We start from the raw sequence: 18,332 nt of genomic DNA on the forward strand, positions 1-18,332 counted from the left end.
CGCCATCTCCACACTGCCCAGACGGAGGGGCTGACGGAGGCCCAGGCGGGCTGGGAGAAGGTTCTGGGCGCATCCACCCCATCCCGCCCCCCACCCAAGTCAGCCCGGCTCATTCTGCAGCCCGGGAGCACCGCCCTCCTGCTTTGTAAATAGGGCCCCGCCCGGCCGGCCACCAGCTGTTACTAAGTCCCACCTTCGTCTAATCAACACTACTTTCTGTTCCGAGGGCACTTTCGGAATGGGAACTCTTGGGCCTGCTCGGAACGCGTGTTTCCCCTCCCCCACCCCCCCCCAAGTGCTTGTCAGTGTCGTGGTGGCCCCTCCTGTGCAGGATCCGGTCTCCCGTGTGCAGTGAGCATCCGAGCAGGCAGACCCGTGTCTCTCGTCCTCCGCAGTTTCAAAGTTCCCTCAAATAAATGTATTGGTGGTGATTTGGAACTTGGTGGGAGCCTCCTGTTGTGAGCGGGTACTCCTGCAGCCTGACCCTGTCCCCCGTCCCCCGTCCCCGCCATTGGTATGAGCGGGGGCTCGGTGGCTGGCCTGGGGGTGAGCCCTGGGCTTCGGAGGAGTCTCCGAATGGGATGAGGCCGAGATGCCAGGGCTCAGCATTGAAGAGTGTAGAAGCTGGTGACCGGGGACTCGGCCCTGTAGGAGCGTCTCAGTCCTGTGTGAAGATGACAGGCTCGGTTTTCACTGCCACTCGGTGGCGTGTTACAGCTGGAGAAGCAGACCTGGCCCAGCTGAGCTTCCACGCCTCATCTTCCCTGGACAAGTGGGTACTGCACCCCCAATCTGCTTCTGCCCAGCAGCAGGGGCGGTAAACAGACCAGACCCCAAATGGGGTGTGCTGGGTCCAGGAGACCACCACCATCTTAGTCGGGTTTGCATACCACAGGCAGAGGGGGCAGCGAGGCACCCCCCCAGGCACTCTGCCCTTGCTCTAGTGGCGCTGGCACCTGAGTATTGGGGTCTGGTGGCCAGCCATGCTTCTCCAGGGTGTCACCCCATCGCCCACCCCTAGGATGCTTTGGCTGAACTGTTCCTTCCCCTGGTCATTTAATTTATTTTGCTTTTTGGATCACACCCAGCAATGCACAGGGGTTACTCTGGCTCTTCGCTCAGGAATTACTCCTGGCGGTGCTCAGGGGACCCTATGGGATGCTGGGAATCGAACCTGGGTTGGCTGCGTGCAAGACAAACGCCCTACCTGCTGTGCTATCACTCCAGCCTCTCCCATGGTCATTTCAGTGGCAGAGAAGGAGCGCGCTCAGGTGCGCACAGGCTTTCACCTCTGCCCCTTGGGATACCCCCCATCTCTGCGCTGCTCAGGGGTCACTCTTCCTCCTGCCCCTCGCCCTTCAGCCCTGGTTTGGCCTATCTGCCTCCCTGCAGCTGCTGAGTGAAACACTTGATTCTCAGGCCACAATGAGGGGGGCAGGGCGGGAGCGGCCAGACTGGGCTTGGCGAGTCCTGGGAGGCTCCTGGTGTTGCCCACAGTACCCTGGGGCCACTGAGGGTCTAAGACGGTTTTTATGCCCCAGAGAGACATTCCCACCCCCCCAGTGAAAGTTTGCTCTAGGTTTTAGTTCAGCAGATTGCAGGCCTTCCCCTCATAGAACCTCAGTTGTGTTCTGAGCCCCACAGGTGGCCTGTGTCCTCAGCCTGACCCTTTCCTCTCCGGGCCCCTGGCCCTGCTCCCTGGCGGGCGATTGGGGTGGGAGTGAGCATCGGAACCTGACCTGAGGGACAGAGCTGGGAACCCTGGTCCCGAGGCCGCAGCAGCCTTCCTCATTGCCCTGCCCGTCCGCCCCAGTGTGGGAGCCACGGAGCAGAACTGAGCGAGTCCCTCCCTGCTCCTGGCCAGGAGGCTGGGTGGACGCCCTTCCCTCTCCCGGCCTGGGCTGATCCATCCCCACCCCGAGCCCCATTTCCCCTGCCTGACTGGTGTGGGACACCCGTTCCTGCCTTCCCCCTAGTGCCCCCAAACTAAGCCCCTGGCCCTGGTCTTGGACGGCTTTTCCTCGGAGAGTGGCCTCGGGTGCTTCTGCACAGGCTACTTTGCCTGATAGCGCAAATGACGAGAAGAGGGAAGCCCCCACCCCCAACTGGAGTGCAAGTTGAGTCAACGTCTGAAAAGCTAAAAGTCAACGATGGCTGGTGAAAGACTCAATAGTTCCTCCCTCAGACCCAGAACAAGACAAGAATGTCTTCTTTGCCCTTACTCAGCATTGCACCGAAGGGTCGAACCCAGGTATGTGTCGGAAGAGGTTCTCTGAATTACAAAGAAGTGCCGTAAGTCCAGAGAGATTTTACATCATGTAGTCACGTAGCTGACAACACATTGTGCCCAGGCACCACAGATGGGCCCCCAGCATTGCCAGGAATGATGCCAAAGCACCCTGGGCGTGCCCCCTAACAAAAAAAGATCTCTGTAGTTGACATGTTCATATGTATATGCTGAAAATACTGTCAACTGTCACTATCCTCCCGTTGTTCATCGATTTGCTCGAGTGGGCACCAGTAATGTCTCCATTGTGAGACTTCTTGTTACTGTGTTTGGCATAGCGAATACGTCACGGGCACTGTGAATAATAAATCAGTCCAGATTGTAGGATATAAAGCTGGTGCACAAAAGATTTGTGAAGAGAGAATAGAAAAAATGTACTTTGAAAACTATGAAACATAGTTAAAAAAATTAAATAAGATCCAAAATGTGGCTGACCTGAGTTTGAACCCCAGCACCAAATAGGGTCCCCCAGCCTCACCGGAAGTCAATTGAGCACCACTGGGTGTGCCTCTGCTACCCATAACAAGAAAATCTAAAAATGGAATAACATCCTGTGTTTGTGAATTGGAGGCAGACACTATTCAAATGGCAGATAGGTAACTGGCTAGGGTCTCAGCTGAGTCCTTGTAGATCCTAACGTGTGTGTGTGTGTGTGTGTGTGTACATATGTCTCTGTCTTGGCCTGGAGATGGACAGATGGACACTGCCTGCACATTACAGTGCTCACGTGCACTTCCACACTATCGCTTTCCTGCCCCATGCAAGTGCCGTCCACTCATTGGTGAGCGTGGAGATGCCTTCAGCACACGGAACTGAAGGTCACTCAGCAGAGCTGCATCTGAAACCGTTTTTGTTTTGTTCTGTTTGGGTCCAGACCCAGTGGTGCCCAGGAGCCCTATGAGATGCCAGGATCTGAACGCAGGTCGGCTGTGCCCACTGTTCTGCCGTACTGGCCCTGGGCCTTCTCTGTTCTTGATGTCCCTGAGCTGCTGCGCCCATGGGAAGCTGGTCCTGAGACCTGAAAGCATGTGGCCCCCACTCGTGACCTGGGAAAGTCTGCCTGCACCCTGGGGCCCCTCGTGGCGTTTTCTCCCTCCCGCTGGCTACCTAGGGCTGAGAGGAGGGGAAGATGGGCTGCCCTGAATTTTGAGCGTGTGGGAAAGAGGCTGTCGCAGCTTCCAGGGGAAGTTTGGACCCCTTCAGCCCACCCACAGCCCCCCACGCAGGAACCCTGGGAAGAGTCAGGCTTTTATTCAGAGGCCGGGGGCTGCTTCCCCCAGGGGTCCCTGCCCCACCCACAGAACCCCACTCAGGTGGGACTTGTCTTATCCCCTTCCCTCACAACTCCCCCCAGGCAGGAAGCGGGAGGGCCCTCGGGGAGAGCCCCCTTTTATAGGTGGAGGGGCACTCAGGACCATCCCTGGGCAGGTGGGCGAGGCGTGCAGTCAGGAAGCCAGCCAAGCCTTGTCCCAGAATGCCCCGAGAAATCTGGCCCAGGACAGATGTCTGTGCCCCCAGACGTCTGTGTGGCACCGCGCTTTCTCCCCGATAGCCAAGAAGCGTCTTGTCTGGAACGGCAGACTGGGTAGGTAACAGGGAGTCTGAACTTTTCTCTCCCCGGGGGGCTGGAGGCTCTCCCGCGGGCAACACAGATCCCAGAAGCCCAGGGCACAGGGACGGGGTCTGTGTGTGTCGGGGGTGGGGGCGGGGGGTGTCTGATGGTCTGATGAACCCTCAGTTCTGGCTTTGGAAGAGCAGGATGGGAGCGCTGGACAACGCAGAGCAGGCCATGGGACAGTCGCTCAGAAAAGTCTGCCTGGAGTCTGGCCACAGGCTAGGGTGACACTGGACCACAGAGCAGGACCTGCCCGGAAGCTGTGGCTTCTTCCTTGGAGAAGGATGAGTCAGAGCGGTCATGTGGCGGTTTGCCCCCAGACTTGGCCTTGGAGCGGAGACCCCCTCAGAAGATTCTGGCCAGCACCAGGGAAGGCAGCAGCAGCTGTCCCAGCAGGGAGCCCCAGAGCAGGCCTGGACCCGAGTTCTGCCCTGACTGGACACTTGGCCTTTCATGGCCTTCACCTGTGGAGAGCGAGAGTCCGGGCCTCAGCCTGGAGATGTTTCTCCGACCTCCCGTCACCCTCCAGACGCACAGCTGGGGACCCTTGCTTAAGGCATGTGGCCCGCCGTGGCTGCCATCTGGGCTAGGGCAGGGGCACTGCCACTCTGGGGCCAGGAGGGACACGCCAGGCCTTACCTGGCAAGGACGACTGCAGGGCGAGGGCACGCGCACCCTCGGCATGGGCAGTGGCCGAGGTGTTGGGGGACACGGTCAGGGGCTCAGAGGTGTTGTGCCTGTCGTGGTCCAGCGTGGCCGGCAGCTCGCCTGGCTTGCCCGGGGCTGGGAAGACTGAGGGCGAGACCTCTCCGGAAGGAGGCAGCCCAGCCTCCGCTTGGAAATGGGGCGGCAGCTCCTGTGTCCCCGCCAAGGACATGCTGGGGAGCTGAGAACTCTCGGGACTCATGGAAGTCATTCTCGTCCTGCTGGCCTCGAGGCCCGTGGGCTGGGGCGCAGAGACCAGTCTGGATCCGGGGGAGGTGACCTCCACCTCATCCAGGAAGGGCGTGCTGTGGGTTGTCGAAGAGGAAGGGCCCTCTGTTGTTGCTAAGGAAGGTGGCGCCTCTGTTGCCATGGAAGGGGGCTCCTCGGTTGCTAGGGAAAAGGGAGCCTGGGTTACCAGGGAGCCTGAGACCTCTGTTACCAGGGAGAATGAGGTTTCCGTTGCCAGGAAAGAAAGAATACCAGTTTTCCTAGAACCGGAGTCTTCGGTGGCAGGGGAAGATGGAGTCTCAGTGCCCCGGTCAGGGGAGTCTGGAGCTTCTTCCGGCTCTCTGATGGGTTCTGAGAGGAAACAAGGCCTGGCATGAAGGCTGCAAATAAGACCCGGAAGGCCTCACCCAGGCAGAAAAGGTGAGAAGGCCAGACTGCCAACAGCACACACTCTCTCCCATGTATTAGTTCACTGCACACATTATAAATTCACAATTATTAAAATAAAAAATACATTTATTATATATGTGCTATGGTCCGGAGCGATAGCACAGCGGGTAGGGCGCTTCCCTTGCATGCGGCGGACCCGGGTTCGATTCCTCCGTCCCTCTCAGAGAGCCTGGCAAGCTACCGAGAGTATCCCGCCCGCATGGTAGAGCCTGGCAAGCTCCCCGTGGCATATTCGATGTGCCAAAATCAGTGACCAGTGATGTCAAAATGGAGACATTGCTGGTGCCCGCTCGAGCGAATCGATGAACAATGGGAGGACAGTGACAGTGATAAATTTGCTAAATAAATTATTAGGTACTTAAAGTTACACTAATTATATATTCTTAATTGTAAAGTTGCACCTCTGGAGCAATGTTGAATAAGCACACACACACACACACACACACACACAGAGGCCCCTCGTGGATAACAGTGCTAGTCGCTGTCACGGACAGTGCCCACGGTCGGGTGGTCGGGTCGGCGGCTTCAGGAGGGCACCAGGTGCGGTTGCAGCCAACCAGTCTAGCGGCCACGCCCACCGCAGGCCACGCCCCCGCAGGCCACGCCCACACACAGGCCACGCCCACCGTAGGCCACGCCCAGCCCGGCCAGCCCCCTTCCTCCCGACCCCGGCCGCGCCCGGCGCTGTCCCCGGGTGTCCTCCCGCGGCGGCCGCCCCCCACTCACCACACAGCGATTCCTCGCAGCGGTACCCGGCGGGGCACTGGGAGCAGGGCGTCCCCTCCTGGTAGGGCCGCTGCCCCTTCACGTTCCCCCTGCAGGAGGACCCCCCGTCACATGCTCAGTCCCACAGCACTCCGGGACCCCCGCGGGCGGAGGGCAGAGACCCCGACTGTGACCCCCCCCGGGGCTCGGTCACTCACGGGGGCTCGTAATTGCAGACCAGCAGATGGATGTTGGTCTCCTCGATGCCCTCGAGCTTCTCGCAGAAGTGGGAGCCGCAGCCAATCCGCTCTGTCCTGGCCCAGATCACCTGCGGGAGGGCCAGGCCCGCCCCTTAGCCCGGCTCTGGCCTCGGGGACCCGCGGGGCTGGGGGCAGGCTGGGAGCCTGGGTTTGGTGTATGGGGTGCCAGGGGTCGAACCGGGCTCAGCAGTGCCGGCTGTGCTATCACTCTGGCCTGGGAGCCCTTCCCAGGGTGCCCCGCCCAAATTTTAGGACAAAAACTGGGAACGGGGGATTTGAGTTGGTGGTGGAGGTGGTGAATCTATGCCCCTGCCCCTCTGAAAACTCTCCTATTGGAGCCGCCTTCAAGAGTTCTGTCGGGGCTGGAGCATCAGCACAGCGGGTAGGGCGTTTGCCTTGCACGCGGTCGATGCGGGTTCGATTCCCAGCATCCCACATGGTCCCCTGAGCACCGCCAGGAGTAATTCCTGAGTGCAGAGCCAGGAGTAACCCCTGTGCACCGCCGGGTGGGACCCAAAAAGCAAAAAACAAAAACAAAAACAGAGTTCTCTCTTCCTAGGGTCCTTGCCTTTCCTAACAAAGGGGACCCAGCCAAGCAGTGACTCTCTGAAGAGAGGATCTCGGTCACATCAGCAGCAAGCAACGTTCAAGGAAAGGCGCATAAGGATTTGTTTCAAAAGTGGGACTTGAGGGGCCAGAGAAATATAGTACAGTGGTAAGGAGTGATTCCTGAGCACAGCCAGGAGGGAAGCCTGAGCACTTATGGGTGTGCCCCAGAAGACCAGGGGGGAAGGGTGGAACTTGCCACACAAATCACAGCACTGCCATTTTTTGGGGGGGGGTCACACCTGGTAATGCACAGGGGTTCTTCCTGGCTCTGCACTCAGGAGTTACTCCTGGTGGTGCTCAGGGGACCATACGGGAGGCTGGGAATCGAACCCAGGTTGGCCGCATGCAAGGCAAACGCCCTACCCACTGTGCTATCTCTCCAGTCCCGCCATTTCTTTTCTTTTTTTCCTCTTCTTTCTTTTTTCTTTTTTTTCCAGGCAATGGGGTGGGGTAGGGAAAGTGCGCACCCAGCAGTGCTCAGGACTTAATCCTGGCTCTGGGCTAGAGATTACTACTGGTGTGTTCAGGGGATCGTATGAAGTGTGAGGATCAAATTCTGGTCCTCTGTGTGCCTTACATACTATTTCTCTGGCCACTACACCACCAGTCCTTTTTTTGGGGGGGCGGGTATGGGGCACAACTGCAATGTCTGACTGCCCCGACTGACTACTGGCTTTACACTCAGGGATCACTCCTGATGGGTCTCAGGGGACCACCAGGGTGCCAGGATCGAATCTGCATTTGCCATGCGTAAAGCAAGCCCCCTACCCTCTATATCATCGTTCTGGCTCCGTGTTTCTTCATTCCCCCCATTTTTATAATCTTTTACCTTCACATTGTTATGAAAATGTTTTTATTGCATGCATACATAAGTATGTCCATATGTGTGCTCATGTGTTTTAGGGCTATGTAAGTTTACCATACTATCATGAAAGTGCCACTATCTGTCCACCATTGTCAATAGGATTCTTCCCTTCCATTCCACATTATTTCAGATGTGAGCCTATTGTCACCTCCTCTCTGGCTTCCCCTATACATTTTTTTTTCTATGTAGGAGTACTGCTATGTATTCCCCTATACATTTTTAACCACTATATATTGTTGTCTCAAGCCACTTTTCTTCTAAACTCCTCTAAAGTAAACATTTGTCCTATTCAAGGCCTCCTTCACTTATCCGGTACCAAGCTGTTACTTGATACAACCTGAAATACACCTTTGTGACAAAGTCTTCCAAGAGAAAAAATATCATATCCACACAGCACCCAGTTTTCTCAAAACTATTCATTTCTGCGCTGGAGAAACAGTAGAGCAAATAAGATACAGCTGACCCGGATTCGATCCTGGACATGCGATATGCCCCCACCCCTCCCCGAGACCTGTTAGGAGTGATTCCTGAGTGCAGAGCCAGGAGTAACCCCTGAGTACTGCCTGATGTGAGCTCAAAATAAAACAAATAAAAAAAAAAACTATTCATTTCTGAGCCAGTGCAATAGTACAAGTGGGTTGGGTTGGGTGCTTCCTTGCATGCAGCCTACCCAAGTTCAACCCCCTACCCTGCCACGAGTAATTCTTGAGCACAGAGCCAGGAATAAGCCCTGAGCACTCCTGGAGGTGGCCCGACCCTTCAAAAAATATCCCAGAACATTTTGTTTCCAAGAATAGGTTGAAGTTGTGCCGCCACCATTTCTAAGCATGGGTCTTTTGACTACTGGGAAGAGTTCTGTGACAGTATGAAGCTAGAATCATCAAAGTAACTGACATGTGTACCAGCTGCCTCTCCGTGCTATGCCCTGTGTGTGCATAGACATCACACATGCACATTAGCTTCTGTTTGGCGGGTGCACACCTGGCAGTACTTGGTGGGGGGGTGGTATGTGGTGCTGGGGATCAAACTCAGGGTTCCTGAGCACAAAGTATGTGCTCCAGCCCTTTGAACTATTTTCCGAGCCCCATGAGATTAATTTTTATTTTGAGATATGACTGTGGTTATTAATTCTGTGTATGTGTGTATGTCACACACACACACACACACACACACACACACACACACCACTCGGGGATATGATTCCTGCCTAAATCAGGAGCCAAGCATGCTCCAGTGCCACTGATGAGAATCTCTCGGGCAGAAATGCCCCCAGAGTACATGCGCCCTGCCCTGGAGAAAGGTGGTGGGCATAGCCCCCTCTGGCACTGACAATAGTCCTGCAGGAGGATGTGTAGGGTGGGAAGTAGGAGAGGTACAGAACCAGAAGGCAACTTGGCTTCACCACTTCCTGATCTGGGTGGGTAATGCTGGGATTTCCTTCCCGAAAGATTAGCACTAAAAATACCTCCCAGAGGGGCACTGGACTATGCAAGGGTATGGGTGGGAAGGTTCCTTTTTTTTTTTTCACTTTCTAAAATTATCATGTTATTTGAGTAAGAAAGCATAGGGAAGATAAAAAAAATAATTCTGTCATTTTTCAATTTTCATGTGGATTTCTCCACACACAGCCCTACACCCTACATCTCTTATGATAAAGTGTTCAGAATTCAGTGGAGAGATATAGTACAGTAGGTAGGTTGCTTGTCTTGCAAGCGCGGCTGACCTGAGTTCCATACCTGGCACCCTAGATAACCCCTTGAGCACTGCCAGAAGTGAGCCCTGAGTGCAGAGCCTTGAGCACCACCAGAAGTGGCCCCCAACAAAAACAATCAAAATGTAATGAGAACTTTGACTTAAGCGAGAGTGTCCTCAAGTAGAAGAGAGGCTTAGAAGGACTCAGGGACTTTTTGCTCACTGACAATTTGTTTTCTTTTCTTTAACACTTTTTTTTTCTTTTCACACTGGGTGATGTTCAGGAGTTACTCCTACTTCTGCACTCGGAATCACTCCTGAAGGTGCTTGGGGGATGCCAGGAATAGAACCCAGGTCAGCTGCGTGCAGGGCAAGTGCCTTACCCTCTGTACTATCTCTCCAGCCCCATTTTAATTCAAGTTTTTAAATGCAAAAAAAGGGACCCCTAAACATCTTTTTTCCTTTGCAAGAGTTTAAATGCAAAAGAAAAAAAATAAATGAAACTGTCTATTTGATTTGTTGGTCCCCAGCAGGTAGGAAGCAAAAGCCTAAATTTTTGTATGTGCCGCCACATCCCACAGTGCTCAGGAGTACTTCCATTTCGGTGCTCAGAGGACGGTCCAGTGCTGAGGGTCAGATCTGCGACTCCAGCATGTGAAGCACCTGCTTCAGCCCACCGAGAGCTCGTAGAAGCAGCAATTTAGTTGCCAAGAGACACCCGGAGGGAGGAAGGAAGGGTACTTACTTATGCAGGGGCAGTTGCTGAGGAGGCCGGGCCCTCCTAGGCCTCAGGCCTCCAAGAGTTCAAGTGATTGTGTGTGTGGGTGTGGGTGTGGGTGTGGGGTGTGTGTGTGTGTGTGTGTGTGTGTGTGTGTGTGTGTGTGTGTCATATGCTGTTCTGGGGCTCACATGCAATCAAGTGCCACCCCTGAAGACTTGTCACTCCGACCCTGATGTACTCTGTGTCCTAAAGAGTCGCGTGGAGGGGCTGGAGTGATAGCACAGCGGGTAGGGCGTTTGCCTTGCACGCGGCCGATCCGGGTTCGATTCCCAGCATCCCATAGGGTCCACCGAGCACCGCCAGGAGTGATTCCTGAGTGCATGAACCAGGAGTAACTCCTGTGCATCGCCAGGTGTCACCCAAAAAAGCCAAAAGAAAAAAAAAGTTGCGTGGAAACAGTTTAGGCTATTTCAGAAGCGGACTGCACTGACAGCTCACTCTCGGGAAGCATTTTGGAGCAGGAGATTCCGGGAGGTAAACCGAGGCGGCCCCGCCCACCCCTCGGCCCCGCCCACCAGAGCCCCGCCCACCCCGGGCTCCGCCCACCAGTGCCCCGCCCACACCGGGCCCCGCCCACACCGGGCCCCGCCCACCCGCCCGCTTCCCCTGGACGCGCACGCACCTGCGTGTAGTGGCCGCACACCTGGCTCGCGTTGCAGGCGTTGGAGCTGAAGTTGTAGTGCTCGTGCTCGAGGTGCCACTCCTGCACGGCCAGAGGCACGTCCAGGCCCCGATCGGTGATGGCGAACAGGTTCTCGCCCCGCCGCTGGCGCTCCTTGTTGTGGCCCCACACGCACTTCTCTGCGTAGGCCTTGGCGAAGGCGGCCAGCTCGGGGTCCCAGCGCTGCGGGGCGGGGGGAGAGCTGGGTGGGAGCCGCAGCCGGAGCCCCTGCCCTCCCGAGCTGGCCAGTCCCCGGTGGGCTGTGCGAGGGGGAGTGGGGCGGGGGGAAGGACGCCCACCCCGAGCCGAGGACGCTGTGTCCTCTCCCGGCAGACTGCCGACCCTTCTGAGCTCTGCGGGGGCTTTGGAGGAATGCATGAGCTGTTTGCTCAGGGTCAGCGTTCGCGTGGACGGGGGCAGCAGTGCCCCTGCCGTGCCCTGGTCTGCCTGGACAGGCTGGTTCCTTAAGGTTTCATTCAGCCCTGCCTTGACCCCACCTCCCTACAATCAATCTGACTTAAGGAGCCAAGATTCCCCTAGGGGTTAGCCCAGACTCCGTGCTTCTTTTTGGGTGGGGGGCAAGAGGGGTGGGAGGAAGGGGGTATAGGGGGAGGCATACCCAGGGTGCTCAGGGCTTTCTCATGGCCCTGGACTCAGGGATCACTCCTGGTGTGGCTTGGGAGGCCATATGGAGTGCCAGAGACTGAACCATGGTCAGCAGGACAAGTGCCTACTCATCTCCGGAGCCCAGTTCTTGTTTTGTTTTGTTTTATTTTTTGCTTTTGGGGCCATGCCCAGCGATGCGTAGGGGTCACCCCTGGTTCATGTGCTCGGGAATTACTCCTGGCCGTGCTCAGGGGAACATATGGGATGCTGGGAATTGCACCCAGGTCGGCCTCGTGCAAGGCAAATGCCCTACCCACTGGGCTATCGCTCCAGCCCTCAACTCTTGTCAACTGCCTGTCCCCATGAAGATGAGGTGTCCCTGTGATCCTCACTGGCAGCAGCCCACTCTTCAGGGGGCCCACATGTTTGTAGATTCCACAGGAGACCTATCCACTGGGGACCTCAGCTGTGACAACCAAAGGGACATTTGAGCTCATGGAGGCTCTGAGTTCCATCTGCGTCCCTGGCTGGAAGGACAGTCCGGGGCTGTGGGAACTGGGCTGCCCAGACCTCTGACGGAAGGGCCGAGGAGGGAGGCCTGGGTCCTATTAAGTGTGTCCTTGGCTCCCCTGACAGTGGACGGCCTGGCCGTGACTCTCGCTCCACCCTCGGGGGGGCAGCCAGCTGCAGGTTCCAGACAGACACATAAGGTGCCAAGAGTCAGGGTGACCCTGAGGGTTGGGGCTGCGTGACCACACCCACCGCCCACCCACGGGACTCTGGTCCCTCCTTTCTCTGTGGTTTTGGGTCCCGATTTGCTGGTCCCTGCGAGGTTCTCTCTTCTCTCCAACTCTGGCAGTGGAGGGAGGGGGGAAGCGTTTCGGGGGTGGGGGCGTCTGGGCTAGAGTAGGGGAGGGCCCTTGCTGGACTCCTGGTGGTGGCCTCTGCCTCTGCACTCAGGACTCCCTCCCAGCAGTGGCACTGACATTTGTGACACTTGTCAATGTTAGTGGGCTGGAGCGATAGCACAGCAGGTAGGGTGTTTGCCTTGCAGCTGCCGACCCGGGTTCGATTCCTCCACCCCTCTCAGAGAGCCCGGCAAGCTACCGGGAGTATCTCTCCCGCACGGCAAAGCCTGGCAAGCTACCCGTGATGTATTCGATATGCCAAACCCAGTAACAAGTGTCACAATGGAGACGCTACTGGGCCCGCTCGAGCAAATCGATGAATAACAGGAGGACAGCGAAGTCAATGTTAGTATTGAGAGAGGCCTGCCCAGAGCGACCTCCCTTCCAGCTCCCACTGTCACTTCTGTCTGCTCAGATCCCTGGGACCCACACTAGGTGCTCCTCTAGGCCCCAAGGTGGGCCTCAGCTCTCACGGGAGCCCTGTGGAGGGAGCCTCGCGAGCCCCAGCGCCACGCGAGGGAGCCACGTGGTCCCCATCTAAACAGTGAAAGAATGGCACCAGACTTCATTCACTTCTGGCCCCCACCTGAGGTGAGGTCGGGGTCAAACAGCCTGGGTTGGTCTGGCTCTGACCCTCACGGGTCGTGTGACAGGTACAACGAGGCACCCGAGAAAGTCCCCCGACCAAACTAAGTACAGAGAAGGAGCACTGCGTTAAGCATGAGAGGAGGAGGCAGGTCCCGAGTATGGAAGGGAAAGGCACTGAGAGCCGCAGGTGTCAGGGGGACATGCGCGGAGCAGGGCATGCAGGTGGGAGGGACAGGCATGGGGCAGGGCAGGGGCGTGCCCGCCTTTGAGCTGCTTGGGGCAGGGGGAGGGGAGGGGCACAGGAAAAGCAGTGGAGGTCGAACACCCAGACCGTCGTCTCATGCTCCTGGGGCCACAGAGAACCCGGGGCACAGTGGGCAGGGACAGGGACAGAGCAGCAGGTCAGAGGCCTCCTGGGGTGCCGGGGTCTGGGGGCAGAGGGCAGAGACTGTCCTGGGGTCCTCGGTTTGTTTGAGGTCTTTCTGGCTTGTCTTTTTGCTTCGTTTTCAGCACCCTGCCCTAAGAGGTGCCCAGAGCCACAGTGCAAATGCCCGACCCCCTGGACTCACTCTGGCCCCTGGAGGGGCCTCGGGAGAAGCAAGGAAGGACTGAACCAGGGCTGGAGTGATAGTAGAGTATGTAGGGCGTTTGCCTTGCACGCGGCCGACCCAGGTTCGATTCCCAGCATCCCATATGGTCCTCCAAGCACCACCAGGAGTAATTCCTGAGTGCATGAGCCAGGAGTAACCCCTGTGCGTCGCCAGGTGCGACCCAAAAAGCCAAAAAAAAAAAAAAGAGAGAAAGGACTGAACCAGGGTGGTGCCAGTGGGAGGGGGGAGGAGGGGTTCGGGGAAGATAAGCTAAGAGGGGCTCGGGAGGTAGAATGGTGCTGACCCCGTTGGAAGCCCAGCGAGAGGAGCGTCCGCAACTGCCCCTCCGCCGCCCCGGTTGGCTCGATCACTCCCTCATCTGACGGTCTTCGAACACTTGGAGTTTCTTAATCCTTCTAAGTACAGGGGCCTCTTGTTTGATTTTTATTATTCCTGATTTGCTGCTGGGGAACTTGAGGCCCAGAGAGGTAAATAACTTGGCTAACCAGTGGCGAAAGGAAGATCTGACCCCAGCCTGTCTGCCTTTGCTGAAGTGGCATGATGTGGTCGGGGGTCCTGGCGGGGCCTCCTCCCCACCCCCTGCTCTCTCTCGCCCCTCAATATCCGGAATGCTTCCAGAATGTCGCCCCATTTTGGAGGATCAACACTGGCTGCAAAGCAGCCCCAGCCTCAGCCGGCAAGTGTGCAGAGCTGCCGGGGGTCTACAGATGGGGAAACTGAGGGCCCATACTGAGCTGCAGGCCCGGGTTGGGAGCCGTTGGTTGAGAAGCAGCAGCTCAGGACCCCAAGTGGTGGTCTCCATGACGTAGAGGCCTTCCTAGACCCTTCGCACCTTTCCTGGCTGGCCCTTTGGATCGGGGGCAGGGAGGGCTTCGGGGGCACCGGCCCGCCCCACCCGGACTCACTGCATGAGAGAGAGCAGAGCTTTACGCCTTGAACTGCCAAACTCCCTCTCAGGTCCCCCAGATGCCACCTGACTCTCAGGCACCAGCCCAGGAGCCGGGGACACCCCAGGGTGCCTGAGGGTGATGGGGGCAGGGTGCTGGGCCAGTCCTCAGGAGAGCAGGAATTTGGGAGCCCCTGCTCTGTCTCTTGTTTTCATCAGCACGTTAGCGCTGTGGCCTCTGCGTGCCGCCAGCCGCCTTCCTCCGAGAGTGGCCACTGCCCTGTCTAGGCCTCTCACTGTCGGGGTGCCCTGTCCTCACCCGTGTACAAGCATGCCCTCACCTATATATATATATATGCATGTCCTCACCCATAAGCATGTTCTCGCCCATAAGCATGTTCTCACTTGTAAGCATGTTCTCGTCTGTAAGCATGTTCTCACCCGTAAGTGTGTTCTTGCCTGTAAGCCTGTTTCACCTGTAAGTGTATTCTCACCTGTAAGCATGCCTTTGCCTGTAAGCATGTTCTTCCCTGCAAGTATGTTCTCGCCTGCAAGCATGCCCTCGCCTGTAAGCTCTTACCTTGTGAATGTGTCCTTATCTGTAAATATGTTCTCACCTGTAAGCATGTTCCCACATCTGTGTGTGTCCCCTTACCAGCACCCACGGGCTTTTGTTACGTCTTTGTCCATTTCACAGACCCTGTGCTAAGTCCATGCTTTTGAGATCTTAGATCTCACCCCTCACCACCCCCCCAGCATTTCCCCCATTGAAAATAAAATCTGTGCGATTCAGTCTGTGTTGATCTCCGTGTCACTGAGTGTCCCCATTTCACAGAGGAGGCCGGCAGACACTTCCCTGCTTGAGGGACAGGTGGTGAATGTGAGGTCCAGGCCCTGCCTGTCTTTCCTCTTTCCTCCCCCACCGCCCCTGGCCTCCGACCCCCTCTCTGTCTCCCCCACACACACACAAACACACACCTTGGAAAGCTTCCGAGGACCTTCCGTCCCAGGGTAAGGTCAGGGGCTTCCTGTGCTCCCCTCCCAGGGACACGTGTGCTTCAGGCCATGTGGGGAAGGGGTCAGGAGCAGGAGGCTGGAGCTCCCGGGCCTGCTTCTGCCAGCCTGTGGCCGGCAAGTGCCCCCGGGGACCTGAGGACTCTGACTCCTGGAGAGATGAGGCTGGGGTCTCTGCAGCCTTGGAGGGATGCGGGGAGGGGGAGGGTCTCTGCAGCCTTGGAGGCGGGGTGGGAGACCCCGGGGCAGCCGGGCCCACTCACCATGCGCAGCATGTTGGCGGCCGGGGGGTGCACCTGGGCCCGGTACCAGTTGTGCAGCTGCAGCATCGTGTGTCTCTCGTCGTCGCTCAGCGCGGCCGCGGGGCCCGGGGCGCGGGCCAGCAGGAGCAGCAGGGGCAGCAGCGCCCCGACACCGCGGGAGCCGTGCATGGTGGCCAGTCCTCGCGCCTCTCCCCGGCCAGGGGTCTGGCAGCTGGATTTAAGTCCGGCCCACACAAGCACCACCCTGGCCGGCTGCGTGGGCGGGGCGTCTGCTGGCTCGCAGTGTCCCCGGGGCGGGCGGGGGACCGGGCCCTGTGCGGAGGGTCCACTCCCAGCGTGGACCGCCCGGAGGCTGAGTCATGGGGCCTGGGCCAGAGTTCTGTGGGACGTCCCGAGTGGGGGACCCGAGACCTGTGGGCAGGTGGCAGATTCCTGGTCCCTGCTGCCCACGGGGCTGAGGCTGGAGGAGAGGAGGGAGGCCACCGGCGCTGAGTGGCAGGAGGGCGCCTTGGTGACTGGTGGAGGATGGAGGAAGGCAAGAGCCCTGGGTGTGGCAAAGGCTCCTTTGCTCCTGTGGTTTGGCCCTATTTTTTTTTTTTTTTGGTCACACCTGGTGGGAGATGCACAGGGGTTACTCCTGGCTCATGCGCTCAGGAATTGCCCTGGGTGGTGCTCAGGGGACCCTATGGGATGCTGGGAATCGAACCCGGGGCCGGCTGCGTGCAAGGCAAATGCCCTACCCGCTGTGCTATTGCTCCAGCCCCACTGGCCCTTATCTTAACTGACCCAGTCCCTGAGGTCGTGCCTCTGTCCTAGGACCGAAGGAGGATTCAGTGAGCTCCACGCTGCGTACATGGCACCCGGCCCTGTAGCTGGCACACAGTAGGTCCTCAAAAAACCGAAGAGCATCTCCACTCTCCCACGTGGAGGGCCATGGCTGCTCACTTGGAGAGAGAGCTGGCTGTCCCCCTCACCACACCCCCACATACAGCGGCTGTCACTGTGGACACAGCGACTCTTGGGCCTTTCACTCCTGGGAAATCTTTGTCCCCCATGTGGATGAGGGGACTTGAGGCGTCCATAGGGGTGGGACACTGGGCCCCCTGGGGCTGAAGACCCCCCCCCGCCCCAAGTCATTTCACAGCCACTAACTTAACTATCACAGAAATAGCGTGTCCAGGGGTTAGGGTGTGTGCCCTGTGTGTGGCCAACCTGGGTTTGATCTTTGGACCTGCACCTGGGCCCTGAGTGATCCCTGGCCACAAGTACCCCAACATTCAGTAACCCCCCACAACAGCTAGTCTGACCAGGACAGAAGGACGCTGGAACGTCTTCCTGGCACTCTGCGGTGCAGCTCCCATGCCACTGGTGGCCGGGTCCTCAGAACATCAGCAGAGTGACCTGAGGAGCCACTTCTGAGATGTTTCCCATGGAATTAAAATATATATATTATTATTATTTATTGGTTTGTTTTGGGGCCACATCCAGCGATGCTCAGAGCTTACTCCTGGCTCTGCCCTCAAGAATTACTACTGGTGGTACATGGGGGGGACCATATGGGGTGCCAGGGATCGAACCTGGGTCACCACCCCTACCTGCTGTACTATCCGTCCAGCTCCAGCCCCACGGAATTGGAAGCAGCAGGGATTTGAACACGTGGATGTACATTAATGTCCATGGCATCACTGTTCACAGCAGCCCCATTGCACATCGCTGGAGGCACGGACAAACACAAGGTGGTGTGGTACTCACACTGTTAGAGACCCCAAAGGGGCGAGTCTCGCCCGCCACACAGGAATGGGCCCCAGGGCCACTGTGCCATGAGACATACACAGATACAAGAAGGTATAAGAGGGGAATTTTGTATGACTCTACCTGAGGGGGCTAAGAGCAGTAAAATTCACAGAAGATAGAATGATAGTTCCCAGGGACTGGAGGAGAGGGGAAAGAATTTTATTTATTTATTTTCGGGGGGTGGGAACATCTGGCAGTGCTCAGAACTTCCTCCTCCCTCTGCATTAGGGTTCACTCCTGGCAGGGCTCAGGGGACCCTATGCGGAGCCAGGGCTTGAGCCTGTATGCAAGACAAGCACATTAACTGTCGCACTGTTGGGTCACACTCTTTCTCTGGCCTCAAGGATTTAACAGATATCGACATGGACAGAGTTTTGATGAGAGAAGATGAAAATGCTGAAATGAATGGTGGTGAAGGTTGACCTGGAATGCATAATCATGCTGAGTGATCACTATCTGTAAAATGATTGTGGTGGAGGCCGGAGTGATAGTACTGTGGGGAGGGCACTTGCCTTGCATGTGGCTGACCTGAGTTTGATCCCCTGTGTCCCATATGGTCCCCTGAACACCTCCAGTAGTAGTTCCCTAGCACAGAGCCAGGACTAGCCCATGAGCATTGCCAGGTATAACCCCAACACAAAAAACAAATCATGGGGGCTGGAGCGGTAGCACAGAGGGCAGGGTGTTTTGCCTTGCACGTGGCTTACCTGGGTTCGATTCCCAGCATCCCATATGGTACCCTGAGCACCAGCAGGAGTAATTCCTGAGTGTGGAGCCAGGAGTAACCCCTGAGCATCACTGAGT

General features: G+C 57.2%; 1 protein-coding gene across 2 annotated transcripts; it reads right to left on the bottom strand.

The window, feature by feature from the left end:
* Positions 1-3,465: 3,465 nt before the first annotated feature.
* On the bottom strand, positions 3,466-15,911 carry PI16 (peptidase inhibitor 16). Of its 2 annotated transcripts, XM_056137369.1 has the most exons (7): positions 15,735-15,911; positions 10,820-11,041; positions 6,209-6,318; positions 6,012-6,100; positions 5,088-5,186; positions 4,542-4,997; positions 3,466-4,366 (listed from the first exon to the last, which is right to left on the bottom strand). In XM_056137369.1, the coding sequence occupies exons 1-7, from the start codon at positions 15,900-15,902 to the stop codon at positions 4,248-4,250; spliced, it is 1,263 nt and encodes a 420-aa protein (XP_055993344.1). In that variant the 5' UTR covers positions 15,903-15,911; the 3' UTR covers positions 3,466-4,247. The 2 variants fall into 2 exon arrangements, with proteins under 2 accessions (XP_055993344.1, XP_055993343.1); XM_056137368.1 differs by having other exon boundaries at positions 4,542-5,186.
* Positions 15,912-18,332: the final 2,421 nt, after the last annotated feature.

This window comes from Sorex fumeus, unplaced genomic scaffold, assembly GCF_029834395.1.
Source record: "Sorex fumeus unplaced genomic scaffold, SorFum_2.1 ptg000123l, whole genome shotgun sequence".
In the NCBI taxonomy this organism is placed as follows: Eukaryota; Metazoa; Chordata; class Mammalia; order Eulipotyphla; family Soricidae; genus Sorex; species Sorex fumeus.